The sequence below is a fragment of the Falco biarmicus genome, chromosome 11 (genome assembly GCF_023638135.1).
Source record: "Falco biarmicus isolate bFalBia1 chromosome 11, bFalBia1.pri, whole genome shotgun sequence".
In the NCBI taxonomy this organism is placed as follows: Eukaryota; Metazoa; Chordata; class Aves; order Falconiformes; family Falconidae; genus Falco; species Falco biarmicus.
In genome coordinates this window covers 15,287,693-15,307,178 of record NC_079298.1, presented here as the reverse complement: position 1 = coordinate 15,307,178, position 19,486 = coordinate 15,287,693, and the positions used below count along the sequence as shown (strand labels likewise).

The window sequence follows — 19,486 nt, the reverse complement described above, 5'->3', positions numbered from 1 at the left end:
GGTTGTTTCAGTACAAATAAACATGCACAGTCAGCAGGAGTGTGACAGTTTTCTGCTCTTCTGGCTCAGTGAGGCTTGCTGTCAGGTGTTTGTGTTAATCTTGCTAGAGATGCAATGGCCCACTTAAAGAAAAAGGTAAACATGTACAGTTTGAAGGATGGGTGAATATTCGTTCTTCTTAACTTTGGGAGCAGAAGAGGGTAAACATGGGTCGTGAATCTTGATTTAGGATCCTGCCAGCTGCGCCAATTTGTTGCAAATGAGTGATTTAGATAGCTCAGAGTTACCATCAAAGGTATTGACAAAAGTGGTTTTAATGTGAATTTATAAAAGTGCAACTTAACAGAGTTCAGTGGCAAGGTTCATTCTGTTACTTACTACATGGAAGAAACATACAAAGTAAAGTTGAGTTAGAATCAAGCTAGAATGATTTACACAGAGACAGAGATGCAGAAGTGTAAAGGAGACCCTCCCACTGAGTTGCACCGTTCAGACTGGGCTCCCTTTCTAAAACTCCTGGTGGAGCTTAGGTGCAGCTAGATCCAGTCTTAGTCTCAGACTTGGACAACTGTTTGTGTCTAAAGGAATTAACTACGTGGATTTCATTAGTATTATTTTAGCATGCTATCAGACACTTGCCAAGGATCTGTTGCAAATGAGGAGCCTCTCCACTCTTGGTAAGGAAGGATCCCTTAGTCTCAGATAAGGAATCTAAAACCTTGAGAGGTGTCCCTGCCCAAGGGGAGAGTCACCTGGTGAACAGTCCAGCTGCAACTTACGGAGAACTCAAAGCAGGCTCATCCAAAGATCTGTCGTTAGCAGAAGGCCTTTCTCTGCTCAAGGAGCAGCCGTGAGAGGCATCCCGGCTCAAGGGGAGGTCACCGCCGTGCAGCCATGCTGCCTCGCAGGGAGAGCTCGGAGAAGGCTCGCTCAGGCTGTCGTATTTATGGGATAAAGGGTTTGGCTTGTGGTCAAATGGCATACAATGGGAAAGGTACGCATGAGACTCCTTGTACCCACAACTTTCTTCCTGGAAAAATGAGTCTTGGAAAAGCCACCCACTATTCATGTGTTGGTCGCGTGATGGGTGTTCCAAGCTCGCACGCATCAGTGCTCGCTGTGTCACTCTGCTCCTTTGTGGGTTTCCTAAAGGAGTTCTTGGCCCAGCTGCGGCTCAGGCCTTCACCTCCTTTGGAGCCTGTGCCCAACTGTCGCTAGTTTGGCTAAGGGATTGAGTCCATCTGTCACAAGAAGCTTTTGATGGTGGAAGTTCTGGATTTCATGAAATACTATATGTGCAGGAAGAACATGGAATTTAATCTAAGAATTGGGCATCACCTTCCAGGTTGTTGATGATCTGGGCCCATCACGTCCAAAAGTCTGTTTCTCCAGTGGGATGTATTAACTGCAGAGTGCAGATAAGAAAACTTCATAGCTTAAAGACGCTGCTCATCTGTGCAAAGCAATGTTTTTCTTGGAAACAAAGATGAGGTTGTGAAGAAGTGAGCCTATTGCAAATGTCAGCACCTCCTCCGAGTTTCAGTTGCTTTCTCTAGTGTAAATACTACATGTACATTTAAAGAACTGTTCACCAAATGCTGCAGTGTGATCAAAGCCTTTCTGTGTTGGGGGAGGAGGGAGAATGCCTTCAGCTAGAGCAGTTGTTAGATTACTTGTCTTCCTCATAGCAATCACACAATCTCACAGTACTCAGGAGCTCCTGGTCAGAGATAAAACTCAGATCTGTACCAAACAGCTTATTCCTCTGCTCCTATGCAGGTGGGTCTCAGCTGGAGGTGAAACTAGTACTGCTTTGGAAGCATAACATGAGGATAGAGTACTTAGCTGTGACACCCTGGCCCCTGGACCCATCGAAGCGCAGCACATGGGTGGAAGTGACGATGGAGGGAAGCTATGACATCTTGCATGACATCAGTTGCACCATGAGGAAGCCTATCACCAGTCTGTACCGCACTACAGTCATCCGGCGCTTCTGGAACACCTTGCAGAGGTGAGCTGGACCATCCCTAGCAGTTCCCAGTGTCTGATGTAACCAAGAAATTCCTTCCTTGGTGTGCTGGGGCATGGGTTATGCAGGTGGCCATCCCAATCCAGGGTCCCAGAGGAACATGCTCTGAAGAAGAGGCGTAGCTGGTGACAAGCTTGCCTTCTAGCCAAGGAAAAGACTTGAACCAGCCTGTGACCTAATTTGTAAGATTGCTTCGTGGTGAATGTATTGATGCCCTGAGTCCTGATCCTGTGATGCAAACCTTAACTCTGACTGCCATCCCATGGAGGTGGTATGTTCTTACAGCACAGCCTTGCCGCTCTGCTGTGTGGTCACACTAGGAGCAACACCTCATGTTTCTAGGCCTGAAGGGCCTGTGGGTTATAGTCATTTCCTGGCTATTCAGCAGATGCCTTCTCTAGCACTTCATTCGCAACTCTGATCATCCTCTTTATGTATTAGGCTGTTGCATTTGAACTCCCGTAACATGCTCTTTGCAATCAGGCATTGAATTCCAGCATTGCCCTAGAAAGCTATATCAGTGTAGATGTGCTCCCAGTAGACAGGGAGTGCTGTGTGTGCAGGCACTGGGCTGGCTGGAGCAGTAGTGGGGAGAGTGTGGGCTTTTGTGGCTGACTGCCTCTTCCCTTTCAGCATCAACCAGACAGATCAGATGTTGGTTCATCTGCAGTCTTTCGACACAGTCCCAGAACATTTTACCATTCCTGAGAGCACCAAGAACGGGGTGCCCCTCTTCTACATCCCCCCAGGCTCCACCACTCCGGTATGTTCCCATTTAATGTGGCATGGGTTGTCCCTCCTGCCTATTCTGTCTTGCAGCAGGGGTTGCTGAGTCCCAACAGGCAATCAGAATCTTTTGTAACTCTCAGGCTTTATCTGTTGCACTTTGTCCTGCTCTGTAACAGAGTTCAGGTGCAATGCAATGCCTGTGAACATCCCATCCCATACTTTTCCCCTCTGAGACATCACCCTTTGTCCTTATTGCTGCAGCTACACCTCTAAGCCCCACAGCAAGTCTCCTAATTGTTCTGTGAAGCCTCCTGTAGTGATGTTACGTGTGAGACCAATGGGGAGGCTGACACATTTATTTTTGCCATGTTTTCTCAGTGGTTACCTCATATATATGGAGTTGCTGCTGGCAGTCTTGTGCCCTGGTGACATAGCTCAGCATTGTCAGTTGAAGATACAGGATGTGTTGAATAGTTATAGTTTCATAGGTTTATTGCTCTGAGCACTCATGTGGAAGGTGCAAGAGAGATACTTGTCATCTGCACAGTAGAAACTGAACAAAATATGAGCTAATGGTTTCCACTGCAAAATTCAAACTCATTGAAGCTCACTGAGCAGAAGTGTTAACATATTATCTATTCCCTGCTAGCAATGTCCTTGGCACTGGTAGGAGATGACTAGCAGATATCAAAGCTAGGGGAGCTTTAATTTAAGAGAACTATCCCTTTAATTTTATTACTTAAGCCTTTTGCTTTATTAGTAAATTTTCACTGTGTAAGGTTATATATCCCTCTTTATATCTGGAGCATCCCACTTTATGGCTAACCAACACTTAATTTCTGTGTCAGCAGAGTGGCTATAGTTGGTGGGGTCAGTGTTACCATACAAACATGTTAGAGTTGCCCAGTGCCACCTACTGCTGGTACCGTATTTGAGCACTCTCAGACGAGTTATCTCAGTGTCTAATTGCTCTGCTGACACAAGCCATACATCCCCCTCTCAACACCACTACATATGCCATCTTTTCCATGGTTGATTTACTTGATGATAAGTAGTTCAATTCCTAATTAACTTGACATTTCAGGAACCTGATCTATTTTTTTCTTACATTGTACTGTGTGTTTCAATGTGAACGCACTTAGTTATTCTGCTGAGAGGCAGTTACTGAAAGCTGGGGGTGCAGCTAACCTTCTAAGCCTCTACAGCTCAGCTGCTAGAGAAATTCCAGCTCGCTCTGGTTGGAACCAGACAGTTTCTTGCTGAATATTGCCCTGTCATTTTCCCAGGTACTATCCCTGCAGCACAGTGGGTCTGACTCAAGCCATTCCCAGTTTGCCTCTTACTGGAAGCCTATCCTTTCTATGGATGCCAACTTCTGGCAGAGGTGGCTGCACATGCATCGTATAGTCCTCCTCCTGGAGCATGACACGTATGTAACTTGGCTGAGCTCACGTGCACGGTGTGGGCCAGCCTGGGGAAGTGGGGCATCCAGCTCAGTCCAGCTGCAGAGCTGCAGCTGTCTTGCAGGTGCCTATGCCCAAGGAAGGGCCTTGCTAGTGCGACCTGGTGGATGGTGGAGGCTCATTTATCTGAGGGACTATGGGTTGGGAAGTCAACTTGTCAAGAGGAGGGCTGTTCTCAGGAGCATAAAATGTTTCTCAAGTCCCTTTTGGGTCTGGATTTCCTGCATGCAGGGGCTGTGGACCATCCAGTTGGAGCTATCCCGCATGTTTTTGCTTGCTGCTGGGAAACACCTTGCCTGAAGGCATTGCTTTCCTGAGGCTGGTCCTAGTCGCAGAGTTGTGTGAATAATAGCCATATATTGCATGGAAGGGGATAGAAACAGTATGAGGGTGTGCTCTGCGCAAGGTGGAGAGCGGGATCCCTCTGCGCTCGGGGAGTGTGTGGCTCTGGCCCAGAGGCACAGGTAGGGGGGTGCCTGGTTATTGGCTGCTGTGGAGGAGTAAGGCTGGTGTACCAGTCAGAGGGTGGGTTGGAATGGATGTAGCAAAGTCTCTCTGGGATTTGGGGGAAGAAGAGAAACTATGGTTCTGAAGTGGCTTTCTGCCACACCCTGCAGGCCTGTGCCCAAGCACCTGCACACACCGGGCAACAACGGCCGCTACAGCACCATCCAGTGCCGCATCTCTCACTCGGCGCTCACCTCCCTGCTGCGGGACTGGAGCAGCTTCGTGCTGGTGGAGAGCTACTCCTACGTCAAACTGATACAGGGGTGAGTGGCTCTGAAGCAGTCTGGTGTGGGGAACTGGGCATAGGGCCAGACCAAAGATCCAGTTAGAGCAGTATGCTGTGATGGGCCAGAAGCAGATGTCTAGAGGAGAGGATAAGAGCGAGATAAGCAGGTATGAAACCCTGTGTATTCTGAATTGCTGCCACCGTGTTCCAGGTACAGCCCAGAGGGAGAGGGAAACCACCTGGGGGGTTCTGCATGCTACAACCGATGTGTGTTGCTGCCAAGTTGTGTGGGCTGTTGATCTCTGAAAAGCAGGCCTCACCTTGGTCTGACGTGACTGAGCAGCAAGATCTGTGCTATTTCAGCCCTGTCTTAATCCCTCCTCCCTAGTTCTGAGGATCCCACGCCTTCCTCGTTTTATGTGGTGCGGATCATCTCCAAAGCTCCCTGCATGGTTCTCCGGCTGGGATTCCCTATTGGCACACCAGCACAGGCCAGGAACAAGGTGAGAGCTGGTTGGCTGCTTCCTGGGTTAGGAGCAGAGCAAGAAGTTCTGGATGTGGAAGTGGGGTAGATCACAGGTGACACTGTGAGCAGGTATCCTCTAATAACTAACTGCTAGGTTAAGGCTTAAATGGGTGTGAATTTACTGTAACAGAAAGGGACAATTTGGACAGAGCTTTCTGTGTTAAGTCTATGAAAGATCTAAACCGAAAACCTCAAAGAATAGTTGGTCACATGAATATTTTTCCCACTGCTTAATTTAACTGTGGGACTTGAAACGACTCGAAGGTTACCTAGTCTGCCTGTGTGACCAAAGCACAATCAATACCCTGTCAGGAGCAGCAAGTACTTGTCTGACTCATCTGTAAAGACCTCTGTGATGGATGTACTGCATGTTCCCTAGGCTATCAGCTTCAGTAGGTGGTGAATTGCACATGTATATTATATTATTTGGGCAAGGAAGAGTTATTAAATGCAAACAATGCCCCACATGAGCAGTACAGGGAAAGAATGTAATACCCAGACAATGATTTAAAGATCTGCAAGCCTGCTAGATAGGCTTTTATGTACCAAAAGAAATGGGCCGTGCTAGTCAGATTCAGAAGGTGGGGTTACTGTGTGGACTGTTTCTCCAGCTCTAATGGCTGAGACAAGTCGAAGCGTTCCTAGGTAAAACAGTAAGTACGAGGAAAATGTCCTGCTATTAAGTTGTGTGAACCTGTTGTTAGAAGCAAGAGGTTTATCGTTAAACCTGTTAAATTTGTCTTCATGAAAGCAATCTTTGTTTTGTCTCACTTAGCTTTAGTGTTAGATTAGTCTGAGGAGAAGCTGACAAACGTGGGAAGGACCATCTCTTTCAGAGATAATGAACCCAGATAACACTAAATGCTCTGGCACTCTGGAGGATCTGCCCTTTCATGTTTTAAGAGGATCCAGGCTTTGGGCACTGGTTGCTGGGCCAACACGTGGGCTGGTAATGCCAAGTGACAGGTTTTAGGAAGGAGTTCCCTCTGGCAGGTGTAAGTTAATACCTGTTTCACGAAGACGGTGTGAGACAGGCACCATACCCTGCAGCTCTGGGCAAGCTCCAGATGACTGCAGCAGGAGCTATACGTAGATCATAAATGGTATCATGCGCAATCTTTTTCTTTTCTTTTTTTTTCTTTTTTTTTTTTTTTTTCTTTTTTGCCTGCCATAGGGCTGATTAGTTACCCGGTGTGGAGGATGGCAGTAGAACTTTTAAGTTCTACTTACTTACACCTGGTTTAAGGGGAAGGGGTTTTTGTGTTGAGTTACTCAAATTTCCAATGTTTAAGGGAAGGAAAGCACCTTGTACAGTCTGACTTTCAGAAGGCTTTTGGTGAGACTTGATACATGGCACAATGTAGAACTGGAGTAGGAATGGGGTGTCATAAAGCAGAAACTGTCTTGGAGAACAAGGCAAGGATATTGAAAAAGTGCTCTGTTCTCATCAAAGCAGCAGCTGTTTGTGGTTTCCCTGCCCTTTGACCTGCTACCTACTTGCAGATGAGTTTCCCAATCTGTTTACTAGTCAAAGCTATTTGGTTTTGTCTGCCCTTCCATCCTGCGTGCTTTGTGGACACCTAGGCAGCACAACAGTGGCTAGAAGCCAGTATTAATAACTGCAAAACAGCAGACGTTGGGTTTGGGAGCTTTAACACCATCAGCAATTCTGCATTATCAGTATGAAACCATGAAGGAGACCCAAGTGGCATTGTAGTGCAGGAAGAGCTGTGCTTCACGTTTGGATTTGGGGACACTCCTTTCCTTGAAAAAAACATAATAATGATGGGGAAAGTTGCTGAAATAATTAGTGTTGAGGAGGGAGATGGAGACTGCTGTTCTGTTGGCCTGCCATGGTAATGGAAATTAAAACGAGTTGAACAAAGATCATGAAAAGAAACCTAACCATGGAAATTTCAAAGAAACCCCTGGAGCACTGTGGGCATCAGGTGCTGGTGTGCTTAGAACCATATTCAGAGCTGCTAAAAGGAGTAATCAGGAAGTAGTTTTGCAAGTATCTTGGAAAAAATTAAGCTAAAAAATAACCTAAGCTCTTGAAACCTTTTACCATAGAGGTTTGACACATGAGCATGATAGCGGGGGAGCACATCAGCTGTGGGAACAGTCTTGCTCTGTCTTATATGTATTAGTTTACATTTACTGTAGGCTGTTGAGGAGAGGAGGAGGGGAGGAATGAGGGTGGGTGCTCAGACTGCTTCTGTGGAGGAGCTGGCATCCCGTTAATTTGTTTTTAGTCATGGTTATGGAAGACGATTTATTCAGCCTTGAAATCGTCTTTGGGGGTTTTTTTGATCTTTCTTTTGCTTTTAAAAATATTTGTAATTGTTAAAACATGGACCTAAGAACCTTGTGTCATCTTGATCTCAGTCTTGCTAGTGCCTAAGAAGTAAAATGACCTTTCACTCCTGCTCATCAGTATATTCAAGGAATGTTCTATTCCTTTTAGTCAGGCTCTTGTTCTGGAAGCTTATTTTGAATAGCTTATGTCTCCAGACAAAGGTGGTCATACTTACCTTTTGCTTTTGCCATGACAGATAGTGGAGGAGTTACGGGACCGAATCTTGCAGCTGCGCTTTCCCCACAGGGTCCAGAGCAAGGAGGCAACTCCAAAAGCAAAGAGGAAAATGTTTGGCAGTAGTTCTCCCTCCAAGTCTCCACCTGTGGCTGGGGCCCAGTCAGCCCTCTCAGACAGACCCTGCCTTGTTGTGCTGCACAAACCATTGGAGAAGCTACTCATCAGGTAGTGATGGAGATCCAGGCCATCAGCACAGCCTCCTTGCCCTGGGAAGTGGGAGAGAGGAGGGTCTGTGGACGGTGCTGCCAGTTGCAGGATGAGAGTGCTGTGAAGCTGGTGCTTGTTGGGATGGGTTTGGGTTGTGTGGCTGGGAATGGCACACAGCCATGTACACAGTGGCACACAGAATGTAGTCTGGGAGGGCTGTGACTTGCAGCGCGGAGCCTTGCTTGACCCGCAGATTTGTTACTCCTAACTAACGTGATGCAAAAGCAAATTTAGTTACTGCTGTCTGAGCAGGATCCTGTGCTGGACTAGCTATGTTTTGCTGCTGGAGGGCTCTGTCCTGAACCCAGCAAGTGGGCGGTGAATCCAGACAGCTCTGGCCCTGAGCAGAACGTTCTTTCCACCTCAGCAAGCCACACTTCTGCCCTCTTTTAGGTATGAGAAGCTGCCTTCTGACTATCGAGCCCCCTTCATCCTCAACCTGGAGCATCCCCCAGTGTCTGGCCCACTTACTATGGTGGCCAATCGTACTGCCTCTTCCACCCTGGCCTCTCTGTCCCGCTACTTCTATCACCAGCGTTGGATCTGGAGTGTCCAGTCAGGGCTGGCACCGGCCGTGCCCATCACCGCTGTAGCCCAGCTCCTTTCCACACTCACAGAGTAAGTTGCACACCTGAATGACGGTGCTTTCTCCAGCTAGTCCTGGGGGTGTGGAGAAAGCAGGGTCGATCTTATTATACACCTGAAGCTGCTGTGCAGAGGGTTTTGGTCCTGTGTACAGCTTCTAGAGCTACTTGGACCAGTGCTTTACCCAGTTCTACAGGTGAGGAAAAGGAGAGTCCTGGAAGACATACAAAAGGGCAAGAGGTGTTACTGTGCCTGCAGTATGCTGATCTTCACACAGGCTGTCCTGTGCGAAGTGTCACATCTCCCCATTCTCTGTGTGTAGCTTCTTTGGAAGGAAGGTGTTAGGGGGTGAAGGGTGTTGTCATTCTTGTGTTTGAGGCTTGCAGTATGGGTAGAGAAGTCCACTGTGTCTGACTGCCTCTCTGTTGCCAGGGTTCGTCTGTCAGAGGGTTTCCACTTTGCATCCAGCGGGGATGGAATTATCAACATGGTGCTGGAGCTGCCCATACAGGTGAGCCTGGTGCTGCAGCGTGGACGCAGTCCTTCGTTGCTTCTTCTGATGTGGATTCAACTTCCTGTGATGGGATTTCCCATTTGCCTCCAGAACACCCCCTTGATGTATACAGGGAGACCTGCCTCCTTCCTGGAAGTAAAGCAGCTTGTGTGTTGGTCATTTTCCTGTCATAATCTGCAGTTGGAGTGCTGCTTTGCTGGGGACAGTGCTGTGCTGGAGGAGTGAGGCTGGGACAGGCTTGCTTTCTCCACCACTGCTGGTGGAGCTGGGTGGTGGGGCTGTGTTGTACAGGGGGGCACTGAGTAGGTGTGGGCTGTTGCTGCTGGCCCGGCTTACGCAGTGTCTCCCCTCCAGATTGACGGCTCAAGTGAGAGCAGCAATGGCAAAGAGCAGCACACCTGTGTCGTCCAATACATCCTCTTCCCGCCCCACTCCACCTCCACCAAGGACAGGTGAGGCTGTTGCCCTGCTCCCAGGGAGGGCTGGCAGTGGAATTACAGCTCCAGACTTGCCCTTTGCAGGCAGTGTGGGAAGAAGTCCTTCATCATCTAGTACATACAACTGGCTGTCATGGATTGATGGCTAGTTAGCTGGGGCTTTATCTGCAAACCTAGGGTTTGTGTGGCTGCTCTCACGGCTCTGAGAGGAGCTGCAGTGGGCTGCTGGCTCTGTGCCATCTTGCAGGACTTATGTCTTTCTTCTAGCTTTTCCACAGATGATGACAACGATACAGAGGTAGAGGCCATCGAGGTGGACACAGAACTGAACCTGGTCACTGAGTGCTGGGTAGAGCCACAGAGCGGCCATGTCCACAGTACTGCTGAAAACTGGAAGCACCTCCATGGCTTGCCCTACCAGAAAATACCTAAAGCGGTGAGTCCCTGAAAGGGATAGGGGCATGGGCTCTTTTGTCGAGGTAGAAGAGGTTTATTGCAAGTGCACCGCAACACTGCAGGTGAATTACTGAGGGCCAGAAGAGATGGGAATGCTGTTAATGAGAGACTGAGATTTCTAAAAGAGGAACTGGGCTACTGCACAGAAAAGGTTTCTGGATTGCAAGGTAGTGGATGTAGTGCTGCTTTGGGATAGGTGGGAAAATACAAATTACTTTGTCAAGAGCCATTCCGTTGGAGGGGAGCAAACTGGACCAGAGCAGGGATTGCAGGCAGTACTGCAAATGCACCTCTTGAACATGGTAAAAAGAGGCTAAAGGGCTGGTGGAGAAGGAGGGAGCAATGAGTGAGAATAGGGCAAGTCAGGGGATGAGATTTTGGGTGTTTCCTCTCCTTGCTTTTAGACTGTTTTTTCCTGCATTTGAGGTTAATAATCCTGCTGAATACAGCTGAGCCTTGACTGTTTATTGCAGCTCTATCCCCGGGACCTTGCGTGCATTGCCACCATGTTGACCTTTGAGTACATCAGCCAGTTGTGCCAGAACAAGGAGTGGGTCTGCCCTTCTTCAGACACCAAAGCTGCTGAAGGTGAGTCCAGCATGTATGTCCTAGCAGGTTTGATGGAGCAAGAGGCAGCTAGGCCCTGAATGTCTTGGGTCCCATTAAAGGTTTCTGGAAGGTGGAACAGGGAACAGGTATTTTGGAAATGACTTTCTAGACTTTGATGGCTGTGGGTCACTTTGTTGCACTTGTGCTAAGCTGCCAGAGAAATGCCTTCATCCTGGGAAGGCCAAAAAAGCATTGAGGCTTTCTGCCCAGGCTGGAGAAGTGACTAGGTGACCCTGCTTGAGCAGGGGGGTTGGACCAAATGACTTGCAGAGGTCCTTTACAACCTCATCCATTCTGTAATTCTGTGAGAGGGGCTGACTTCTGGAGCGCATGGAAGATAAGCTCACCTATACAGTGATGGGCAGGGTATGCCAGGGCAAATGGTTGTACAGCAGTTGTAAATGATGTGAAGGAAGAGCTTCTCTGTTCTCCGTTACAAGATACGGTTTCCAGAGCAGTTAGTGGGACACTTGCTTTCTGGTGGTCCTGTTCGTGTCTGGATCCTTTGTGAACGTGCCATTAGCCCACAAAGATAGGGAAGGGGACCTTAGGAGGTCTGGTCTGTCCCCTTGAGTATGTGGGAGTTCACCCTTGTCAGGCAGTCTGTTCTAGAAGCTCATTATTTTTTGCTTTCTTGTCACTAGTTCACCCTATCCTAGATCTTTTGTTTGCTTGCCTTGCAGTGAATAACACAGCAGATATTGGGTGGGTTTGAGGGAGCCAAGATCATCCCAAAGGCTGGGGACAGGACCTCAGGGAACCTTGTTGGCTCATATCACTGGCCCCGTGGGAAGGGCAGACGGCCAGGAAAACTCAGGGCCTGGTCCCTGAGGAAGAGGACTGGAAACAACTGCAGGGATGTGGAGACCCTGCCATATGGGAGATCTTTCCCAAGAGCAGGGGGGTCCTTGTCCCCAGCTATGCTGGTAATTCAGGCTGCCTCTGGCTCCCAGCACGGTTATTGCTCTCCAGCAGTGTTACCTGTGGTATTGATGTTCACTTCTTGTCCCCTGGCAACTCTGGACCTGAGCTGTGTAAGGCCTCATGGTGGCTCCCCATCCCTCCTTGTGTGAAGGGGGCAATAAGCCCAGGGAGCTCTTACAGCGAGGTATCTCTCTGTAGGTAGCTCACAACCTGCTGCAGCCTCCAGCAGACTTCGCCCTTTCACCACATTCATTCTTCGTATGCCTCTGCCCTCCCGAGCAGAGGGAGCTGGGCAGCGTTGCTGTGTACCTTCACTTGTGCTGCTTGCACTGTGTCTAGGGCTGGCACTATGCATGCAGAGACGGCCTGGGAGGCTGGGCTATGTGCTGTGCACAGGCATGCTACATTCCCAATTCTTGTTGCAGATCCAGACATGGGGGCTGGTTTTCGAGTGCACGAGATTCCGTTCCAGTTCAACCTCATGAAGCTGTTGCCTAGGTGCCAGCAGGTTGAAATGTTCTTCCTAATGCTGACAAAAGGTAGGTGCCTCTTTACCACCTGCCTCCTCTTGTCCTCCCTCCATGGCTATGGGCACCCTGTCCTGTGTTTGTCTCCCTGTGCAGCGGGCGTGTGAGAGCTGCCATGCCTCTTTCAGTAGCTCAGTGCTATTCTTCCCATCTCTGCCGCCCAGGGCTGTCCAGGCATATTGCTGTTTTTCTTGGGGTGATAGTTTTGGAAGAGTTGCTCTTGAAAATTTTAAACCCAAACTGTTACTCAGTGGTGGCGGTTTCTTGTCTGTAGTCCCAAACATCTCGAGAACAGTTACAGTAGCAGGGTGAGTCAGTGCAGGGTGGCTAATGGTGCTGGAACTCCAGGGCTTCCTCAACACCCTCCAAGTCAGCCTTGCAGAGGTGCTGGGGGAGACTCCTGGCTGTATAGAAGACTTTGCAAAGGGCTGTCTCCTGGGGGCCTGGGCAGGTGGTGGCTGTGGAGGTGCTGTCCCTGAAGCTGCCATGGTTCTGTTTTGGAGCAGAGAATGAGGAGGTGACCAAGGACTCTTCGTTTGTGCCCAATGAAATGCTACTAAACCTCTTCCATGGCTGCCTGCAGCATGACCTCAGTGACCGGGAGATCCCCATGGCTGATGCTGATCATGTGGCTTTCATGGAGCAGGTTCTGCAACGGGATCGTGATGGCCATCAACCCCCCTTCACACTCCCTGTTATCAGAGGTAAGGGCCAGGAGTGTGACAGTAGTGACGCTGAGAGCTGGGGTGTTTCAGGAGCCTTGCTTTCAAGTCTCTTCCTCAGCTGGTGTTTCTCAGGTTCGTTTCTCTGTGCTCCCTTTCAGAAGAAACTCTGAAAGCCTCTGGGACCCTGGAGCAGCAGGATGCTTCTGCATCCTATCATCTTGTTGGCAGCAATGGCACCAGGGATATGACTGGCTCCACAAGTACTCTGCAGGTACTGCTACGATGCTGTCCTTCTCCTGAGCCCTCTCTGAAGGCAAGGCAGCAGCTGGTGAAGAGAAGGAGAGTTAGTAGAAGGCTTGAGGACAGATCAAAAGGCTGGTGTTTTCCCCATGCTTGGCAGCAGTTTAAGCTGTAGCCTGTGGTTGAAGCAAGCAGGAATCTGGTAGGGGTGTGTGTAGTTGCACTTGCCATGGGCCTAGCCTGTTGCAGCAGCACTGATGCTGTGCTGCATATTGCTCAGGAACCATGGGCAATCACTGCCTGGAGGTCAGAACCAGCCCCAGTAAAGCTGGCTAAGCATCTCCTGGCTATGTGTGCTGTGTGTGCTGTGTTTCCTGGAGCCAGGCTGCTCTGAGATTGCTGCAGGGGGTGGACAGGGTGATTTCAGTGCTGTGCTGACCAGCAGTCGTGGAGGAATTAGCTCTGTGTAGTTGTTACCTGCCTCAAGGTAGGCCCGTGCCACGTGCTGTGAGCTTATCCAGCTTCTGCTTTTTCGTCAGAGCCTTGGCAACACAGAGCTGCTTGAGGATGACGTGACCCTGAGTGACACAACAGGGCCCTTTCCCCCACAGTGGCGGTGTTATGCCAAGCTGGTCAACCCGCAGCACGTGTTCCTGACCTTTCTGCCAGCCACCTTCTCAGGTGAGGCCATCTGTTGTGGGGAGCAAGAGGAGGTAGCAGTCCCAAGCATCCCCTCAGGAAAACAGCAAAAGCAGAATCAGCTGTGGTAGGACAGAGGGAAAATTGAACAGCAGAGTAGACTGAGTCTTTTTGCACCATGTGGCCAGGAGCAGAGTGGTGCAAAGTGTTAAATGTCTTGCTCTTATTTTCTTGAGCGTGATGCTTCCCACATAGTGTTTTTAGGCAGGGGATGTGGCTTTGAGTTGTTTGCTGGCTGCAACCATTGGACTGTTTTCCCTGTAGGGCTGTTAATGAATGGAGCAAGGAGACTATTAATGGGATGGTCTGGGAGAGTCCCTGCTTCTGGCCATTGTCACTGGTCTGACTTCCACTGAGCTGCTGGTGAAGGCTGGTAGGCTCAACTGGAAGTACTCTCTGGAGCTGCTCCCACGCACAAAATCCCACACACGGCAGGGACATCTGCCCTCTAGGGAATGTAGGTGGAGGGGTTAAACTGTTCTCACTGGATAGAGGGTGATTTTATTTTATTTTCTTCCAGATGTACAGAAGCTGATGGCTTGTGGGTTGGACGGACCTCCAAAAGATGAGAGTCGATCTGGAGAGGATAACGTGGGACCTGTCTGTGCAGAGCGAGTCAGGGTTGAGGCTGAAGAAGGGGACACTGCAGTGCCGTTACCTACCCTCAGCATAACACCAGCCCATGGTACTGCCTGCAGGACAGCACCTTGCTGAAGTATTAGTATTAGTAGCCTTGCTATTCCCAGTCACAGCTGGGCGCTGCACGGAGTGGTTGGGTGCTGGCTGAGAATGGCCCCTGAGGTTTGAGTAGTGAGAAGCTTGTAAAACTGATACCTACCTGTGGCTGCTGCTGTGAGGGCTGTGACCTCTCAGACCAGGAATGAGAGGCACCTTGAAGGCCTTTATCTCAGGATTGTTTCTTTTGCAGAAGTGAGCCGTGACGCAGGGGAACAGGGTGGCCCCTCGCGGAGGGATGTGCATATCTCCTTCTGTCGCCAGAACTCGCAATCTGAGCTAGGCGAGTGCCGCCGATTTCGCTGCCCCATTTACATCTACAGCTGCTCTTTGGAATTGTTACGAGAGCAGCTTGTCAGCCCACGGGCACACCGTCCTCCCCGAGACATCTTTTTCAGGTAATACCATACTTGATTCCTAATCAGAAAACAGAGGACCTTTCTTGACAAGAGGCTGGCTGTAGCTGTGCTTTATTTTCTTGGGGGGGTTTTGCCTCTCTGCTTTATATCAGCCACTCCCTGTGCATGCCCTAGGGCCCTGCTTTACTGGTACCAGCGCCATTTGTAGTCTAAAATGTGTTTCATTGGTGCTGAAGGCCATGGTTCCTCTTTTCCAGGTCCCAGTCTCTGGAACGTCCTCCTACTGCTGCTTGGCTAGACCACAAGCATAAAGAGTTGGTGAGTTACTGCACGCTGCTGCAGGAGCACTCCCACCAGTGCTATGTGAAAGGTGAGGAGCAGAACAGTGGGAGCTGTGGCAGGGCTGGGGTTGGGGCTGGATCTGGGATCTTCTTGTGTGAAAGCAATGTCTCATTTTTCTAGTGAGCTTACACTGAGCAAAGGGAGGAGCTGTAGGACTTATCCTCCCACCAGGAGGGATTTAAAGATGCCTTGGTGCGTTCCCTATGGGCCTTGCATAGGCTGTTCCTGGACTTGGGGAGGGTACCTTCTGACATTTTCCTCTCACCTTCAGGGTGGCCGATCCCTAGGGCACTCTGGGATGACACAAACCTAGGCTAACCTGTAGGATTAGGCATCCTGGCTGAGTCTTGTCTCCCAGCACCTGCACTGGTTGCGAGTCTGTGTTGGAACTGGGTGAAAATCTATACGTGGCTATTCCCTGACTCCCATGGCCTTGCATCCTTGCAGTGGGGCACTCAAACACTGTGTTTGATCTGTAGGGCTGTTCAAGAGCCTTCAGCAGTCACACAGCATCAGCTCCCAGGACCTGCTCACAGCCATGGACTACTGTGAGGAGCTGCTCCAAGAGATTGATATCACCAACTTCCTGCTGACGGTGTGCAGCCATGTCCGCTCGTTCCGAGAGAGCCACCAACATTTCTGTACACATTCCAAGACAGCCAGCTTCCAAGTGGGCAGCATAGAGCAAGAGGAGGAGCAGAGCTCTAGGGAACGGGGTGTCTTGGTCTCTGAATCAAGGTAGGGGCCCACCTTGGTCTTGCTTCTGTTCTAAGCATTGGGCCATGACAGATCTTTCTTCAAGCATCTTCTACTGCCTGCTAGAAGAAATGATGTAGGGCAGGTTCTAACAGAGCCATATGTAAGAACAGGTATTTCTGGTGGGATACCCAACGTGGTATGGTGTCCACCAGGGCCTTCTCTTTTTTATAATCTCTGGTGGCATCCATCCTTTTGCTTTCTCTTGTAATCTTAGCTCATTACTGTCCCATCTGTCCTGAGCTGGAGGGCAGTCTATCTCCAGGTAACCCTAAGACTGGACAAATTACACATCTGCTGCTGCTTGATTTGAGTTTGCTATTGACTCTGGTGAAAATGACAGGCTTGTTATCTTTTTCTAATGAAGGAAGTGTGATTTTTTTATATTAAAACTCTGGAAAAAATATCACAAGGGAGATAGCAAGGCAGAATCGGAATATGCTTGATGTTAACCTTCCGTCTTTCTAATCCTTAGGGTATTTATGAGGTTTGTATAGCTTCTGGAAACTTATGCAGGGGAAAAAGTACTCTACTGTGCCTTAGTGTCTGTCAAAGCAACACCCTCTTTACGTTTTTTGTCCTCTGTTTGCACTTGACTATCCTCAGTTCCTTTTATGTGAATTCACTAGCATTTGTTCGGAATCCCCAGTCCTATTTCTTCTTATACTGCAAGTCATTGGGATGAGACTGTGGTTTTGAAGACCAGTCAGTGTTTGGAAAGTGAGATGACTTCTTCAAGTGCTACTTTCCCAGAGAAGAACTGTGGGAACTTTTTTTTTTGTTTGTATGATTATGAATCACCTATCCCAATGCAGACTGTATAAACTTTACTGAAGGATGTACCGCTTGTGACACATTGCACCCAGATCTGCCATTTGTATTACTAATTCAAGTACCTGGGAATACTTTGACTAACCAGCATCCCACTCCCCACATTGCTTTTTCTGAGTTTTAGGGACTGATTCTGTCATGGAGCTGCTGAGTAAGTATGGGCCTGAGCTCTCGCTGTGCTGCCAAGATACTAGGGGTGCTGGCGTGGTGGTATTTGCTGTGAGGTCCCCTGGACTGGGTGTTGGTAATTCAAATTGATCCAGGCCTGTCCCTACACTCAGCCACATGTCTCTGTTTCCCAGGGTGGATGTGTAGTGTGGTGTAGAGTACCTGGCAGTGGGATCAGCATGGTTAAACTACCTCAGGTCTGGCTTCAGACAGCCTGAGCACTTATGTGGGTTAGTGGGTGGCAGGAGGATTTCTGCAGCTGTAGGGGTGGGGGCCGTGTAAGTCACGTTGTGTTTACACAGATGAGGTGTGGGGAACTGTGAGGTGGGATGCTTGCAGGGTAGATAATACGTATAACTAATCTTGTTTCTTGATTTGCCTGTCTGATCTGTCCACAATCCTGTCAGTGCGGAAATGGAAGACTACAGCGAGCAGGACTCCCATAACATTGCTAGCCCCACAGAGGAGCCAAAGAGCAGTGTAGGTACTAGCTGCTGTTCAGAGTTTCCCCTCTCCCTGCTGGAAATTGGACAGCCCTGCCAGGCGCACCCTGACCTGCATAAAATTATCCAGGTGAGGAATGTGGAAGCTCAGCTTTGCTCCCGCAGGAGGGTGGAGTGGAATGTCTGCTTCACATTTGGGATTTCTCTTTTAGGAAAAATTCCTGGAAATTGGAAGCTTACATTTCAAGCCGGTGCCATCAAATCCTCACTATTTCTTCTATTGCCCACCCTCAGCCAAGAAAGAGGTAGGCATGGTGCTGCCTTGGCAGGCACCTAGTCCTTGTGGGGGGAAGTAGCTTTACTTGGTGTCAGTAGCTTTACTTGGGGCTGGCAGGTGCATGGGTAGACTGAGCCCCTGGGGGCCCCATCAACAGCCTGCTGCACTGCCTGGCATGGTTCTAGTATCTGCCCTTCCTCTCTTTGTCTCAGGAGGAGGCATCTCGGGATCAGGCAGACAGGAAAGGCAGTGAGGACATGGAGGGATCAGAGGCAGAACTGGCAGCTGAGGAAGGTAATATTTGCTTACTCTGTCCTGGAGAAGAAAACGTCTGTAACCTTGCTGTGGTGATGCCTTTCAGAGTTTGGCTGTGTCTGGTGGGGTCCCTGGGTATGTGGGCCTGGTTTGCTAACAGGGGACTGTTATCAACAGGAACTGTGTCAGGGTGCTGCATCGCCACAGAGAGTGACCCAGAGCTGGAGGTGGAGTACCGTGAGAAGCTGGAGCATGAGTTCCCAGACACAGATTCCCTCTCAGACTCCAACACAGTGAATCAGGATGATGACTCCTTTAGCGTTTTGGGAGGGGACTCACTCAATGAGCAGGAGCTCCTGGAGCAGGAGATGCCCCCGCTCTTTGTGCACCTTACCTGCTCAGTGAAGCTACGTAGCCAGCATAGCTCCATGCCCGTGCAGTCGTTGCCAACTTGTCTAGGTAAGAGCAAGCCTTGCTGTGAGGTTAAAGGGCAGTAGAGCTTTTGTCAGGCCCCTGCTGGGTGAGCAGCCCCTGGAACAAACATGCTGTATCCTAAACAGCAGTCCCTCAGGACCAGCTCTCCCTGTATGGAGACCCCCTGGATCTCCCAGCATCAGACAAGGGCTTTTTCACCAAGTCTCCCACTTGCTGTGGGATTGGTCATGGAAGGTTAAAAGAGTCATGGAGGATGGTGACTTTCTTGAACCTGTTTGGGTGTGTGGGACAGCCACCTCTTGCAGTCTCTGTACTTGCCATCAGGCTCTGTATGTGTGTAAGCAGAGCTGTTTGTTGCTTGATTCCCTTTGTCTGTGATTTCTGCTCAGGGGAGGTTCTGGGCTGCCTGGAAAGTTGCCAGGGCTTGAACACCATTGACCTGGGGGACCTCTGTGTGACCCTGGACATCTTTGTGCTGACACTGCCCCTGGAGATAGAAGTTGTGAACGCAGACATTCTGCACAACAGGTAGGTGGAAAGAGGCCCAGTCACTAACCAGCCCTCTGCCTTCCCTTCGCAGCCAGCCAGTCTCCGCTCCTCTCGGTGTGCTGAGGCTCAGGATTCTCCCTCTTGCAGAGCCTGCCACAGCCCTAAGAAAACTAAAATTTTTCCAAGATAGGCTCACCTTCTCTAGGGGTCCCTTTTTCACTCTCTGGAATCTGTGTCTGTTTATCCTCTCTGGCTCAAAAGCTGATGCTCAGCCTGCTCGCTCTCTCCTTTGACAGATGCACCTCAGAGAGCAGTGTGTCCTTCACACGCTCTCCAGGGCAGCCATCCTCTTTCCGCTCAGATGAGGATATCATGCACAACTTGGAACGGCTCCCGTCCACAGGAGATGAGAGGTATGCCACTGCAGGTGTAGCGACTCCCTCATGGGTTCCATTTG

At 49.6% G+C, this 19,486-nt stretch overlaps 1 protein-coding gene across 14 annotated transcripts in view; it reads left to right on the top strand.

Annotated features, from left to right (window-relative positions):
* SZT2 (SZT2 subunit of KICSTOR complex) overlaps positions 1–19,486 on the top strand; it is a 60,550-nt gene that overhangs the window by 12,438 nt on the left and 28,626 nt on the right. For 13 of the 14 annotated variants that reach the window (XR_008824571.1, XR_008824572.1, XM_056355382.1 and 10 more), the window contains exons 10-34: positions 1,780–2,011; positions 2,663–2,792; positions 4,045–4,187; positions 4,839–4,991; positions 5,343–5,457; positions 8,036–8,241; positions 8,677–8,901; positions 9,301–9,379; positions 9,737–9,834; positions 10,087–10,255; positions 10,749–10,863; positions 12,234–12,347; positions 12,842–13,039; positions 13,159–13,271; positions 13,780–13,921; positions 14,460–14,624; positions 14,868–15,072; positions 15,291–15,403; positions 15,855–16,113; positions 17,538–17,703; positions 17,786–17,878; positions 18,063–18,144; positions 18,283–18,564; positions 18,930–19,068; positions 19,326–19,442. Coding sequence is in view for 12 of the 14 variants with exons in the window: in XM_056355382.1 (XP_056211357.1) it covers positions 1,780–2,011; positions 2,663–2,792; positions 4,045–4,187; positions 4,839–4,991; positions 5,343–5,457; positions 8,036–8,241; positions 8,677–8,901; positions 9,301–9,379; positions 9,737–9,834; positions 10,087–10,255; positions 10,749–10,863; positions 12,234–12,347; positions 12,842–13,039; positions 13,159–13,271; positions 13,780–13,921; positions 14,460–14,624; positions 14,868–15,072; positions 15,291–15,403; positions 15,855–16,113; positions 17,538–17,703; positions 17,786–17,878; positions 18,063–18,144; positions 18,283–18,564; positions 18,930–19,068; positions 19,326–19,442 (3,853 nt within the window). In the remaining 2 variants the exon portion in view is untranslated. Of the gene's footprint in view, positions 1–1,779; positions 2,012–2,662; positions 2,793–4,044; positions 4,188–4,838; positions 4,992–5,342; positions 5,458–8,035; positions 8,242–8,676; positions 8,902–9,300; positions 9,380–9,736; positions 9,835–10,086; positions 10,256–10,748; positions 10,864–12,233; positions 12,348–12,841; positions 13,040–13,158; positions 13,272–13,779; positions 13,922–14,459; positions 14,625–14,867; positions 15,073–15,290; positions 15,404–15,854; positions 16,114–17,537; positions 17,704–17,785; positions 17,879–18,062; positions 18,145–18,282; positions 18,565–18,929; positions 19,069–19,325; positions 19,443–19,486 lie in introns of those variants that run through there. The other variant, XM_056355387.1, reaches the window with a different exon arrangement.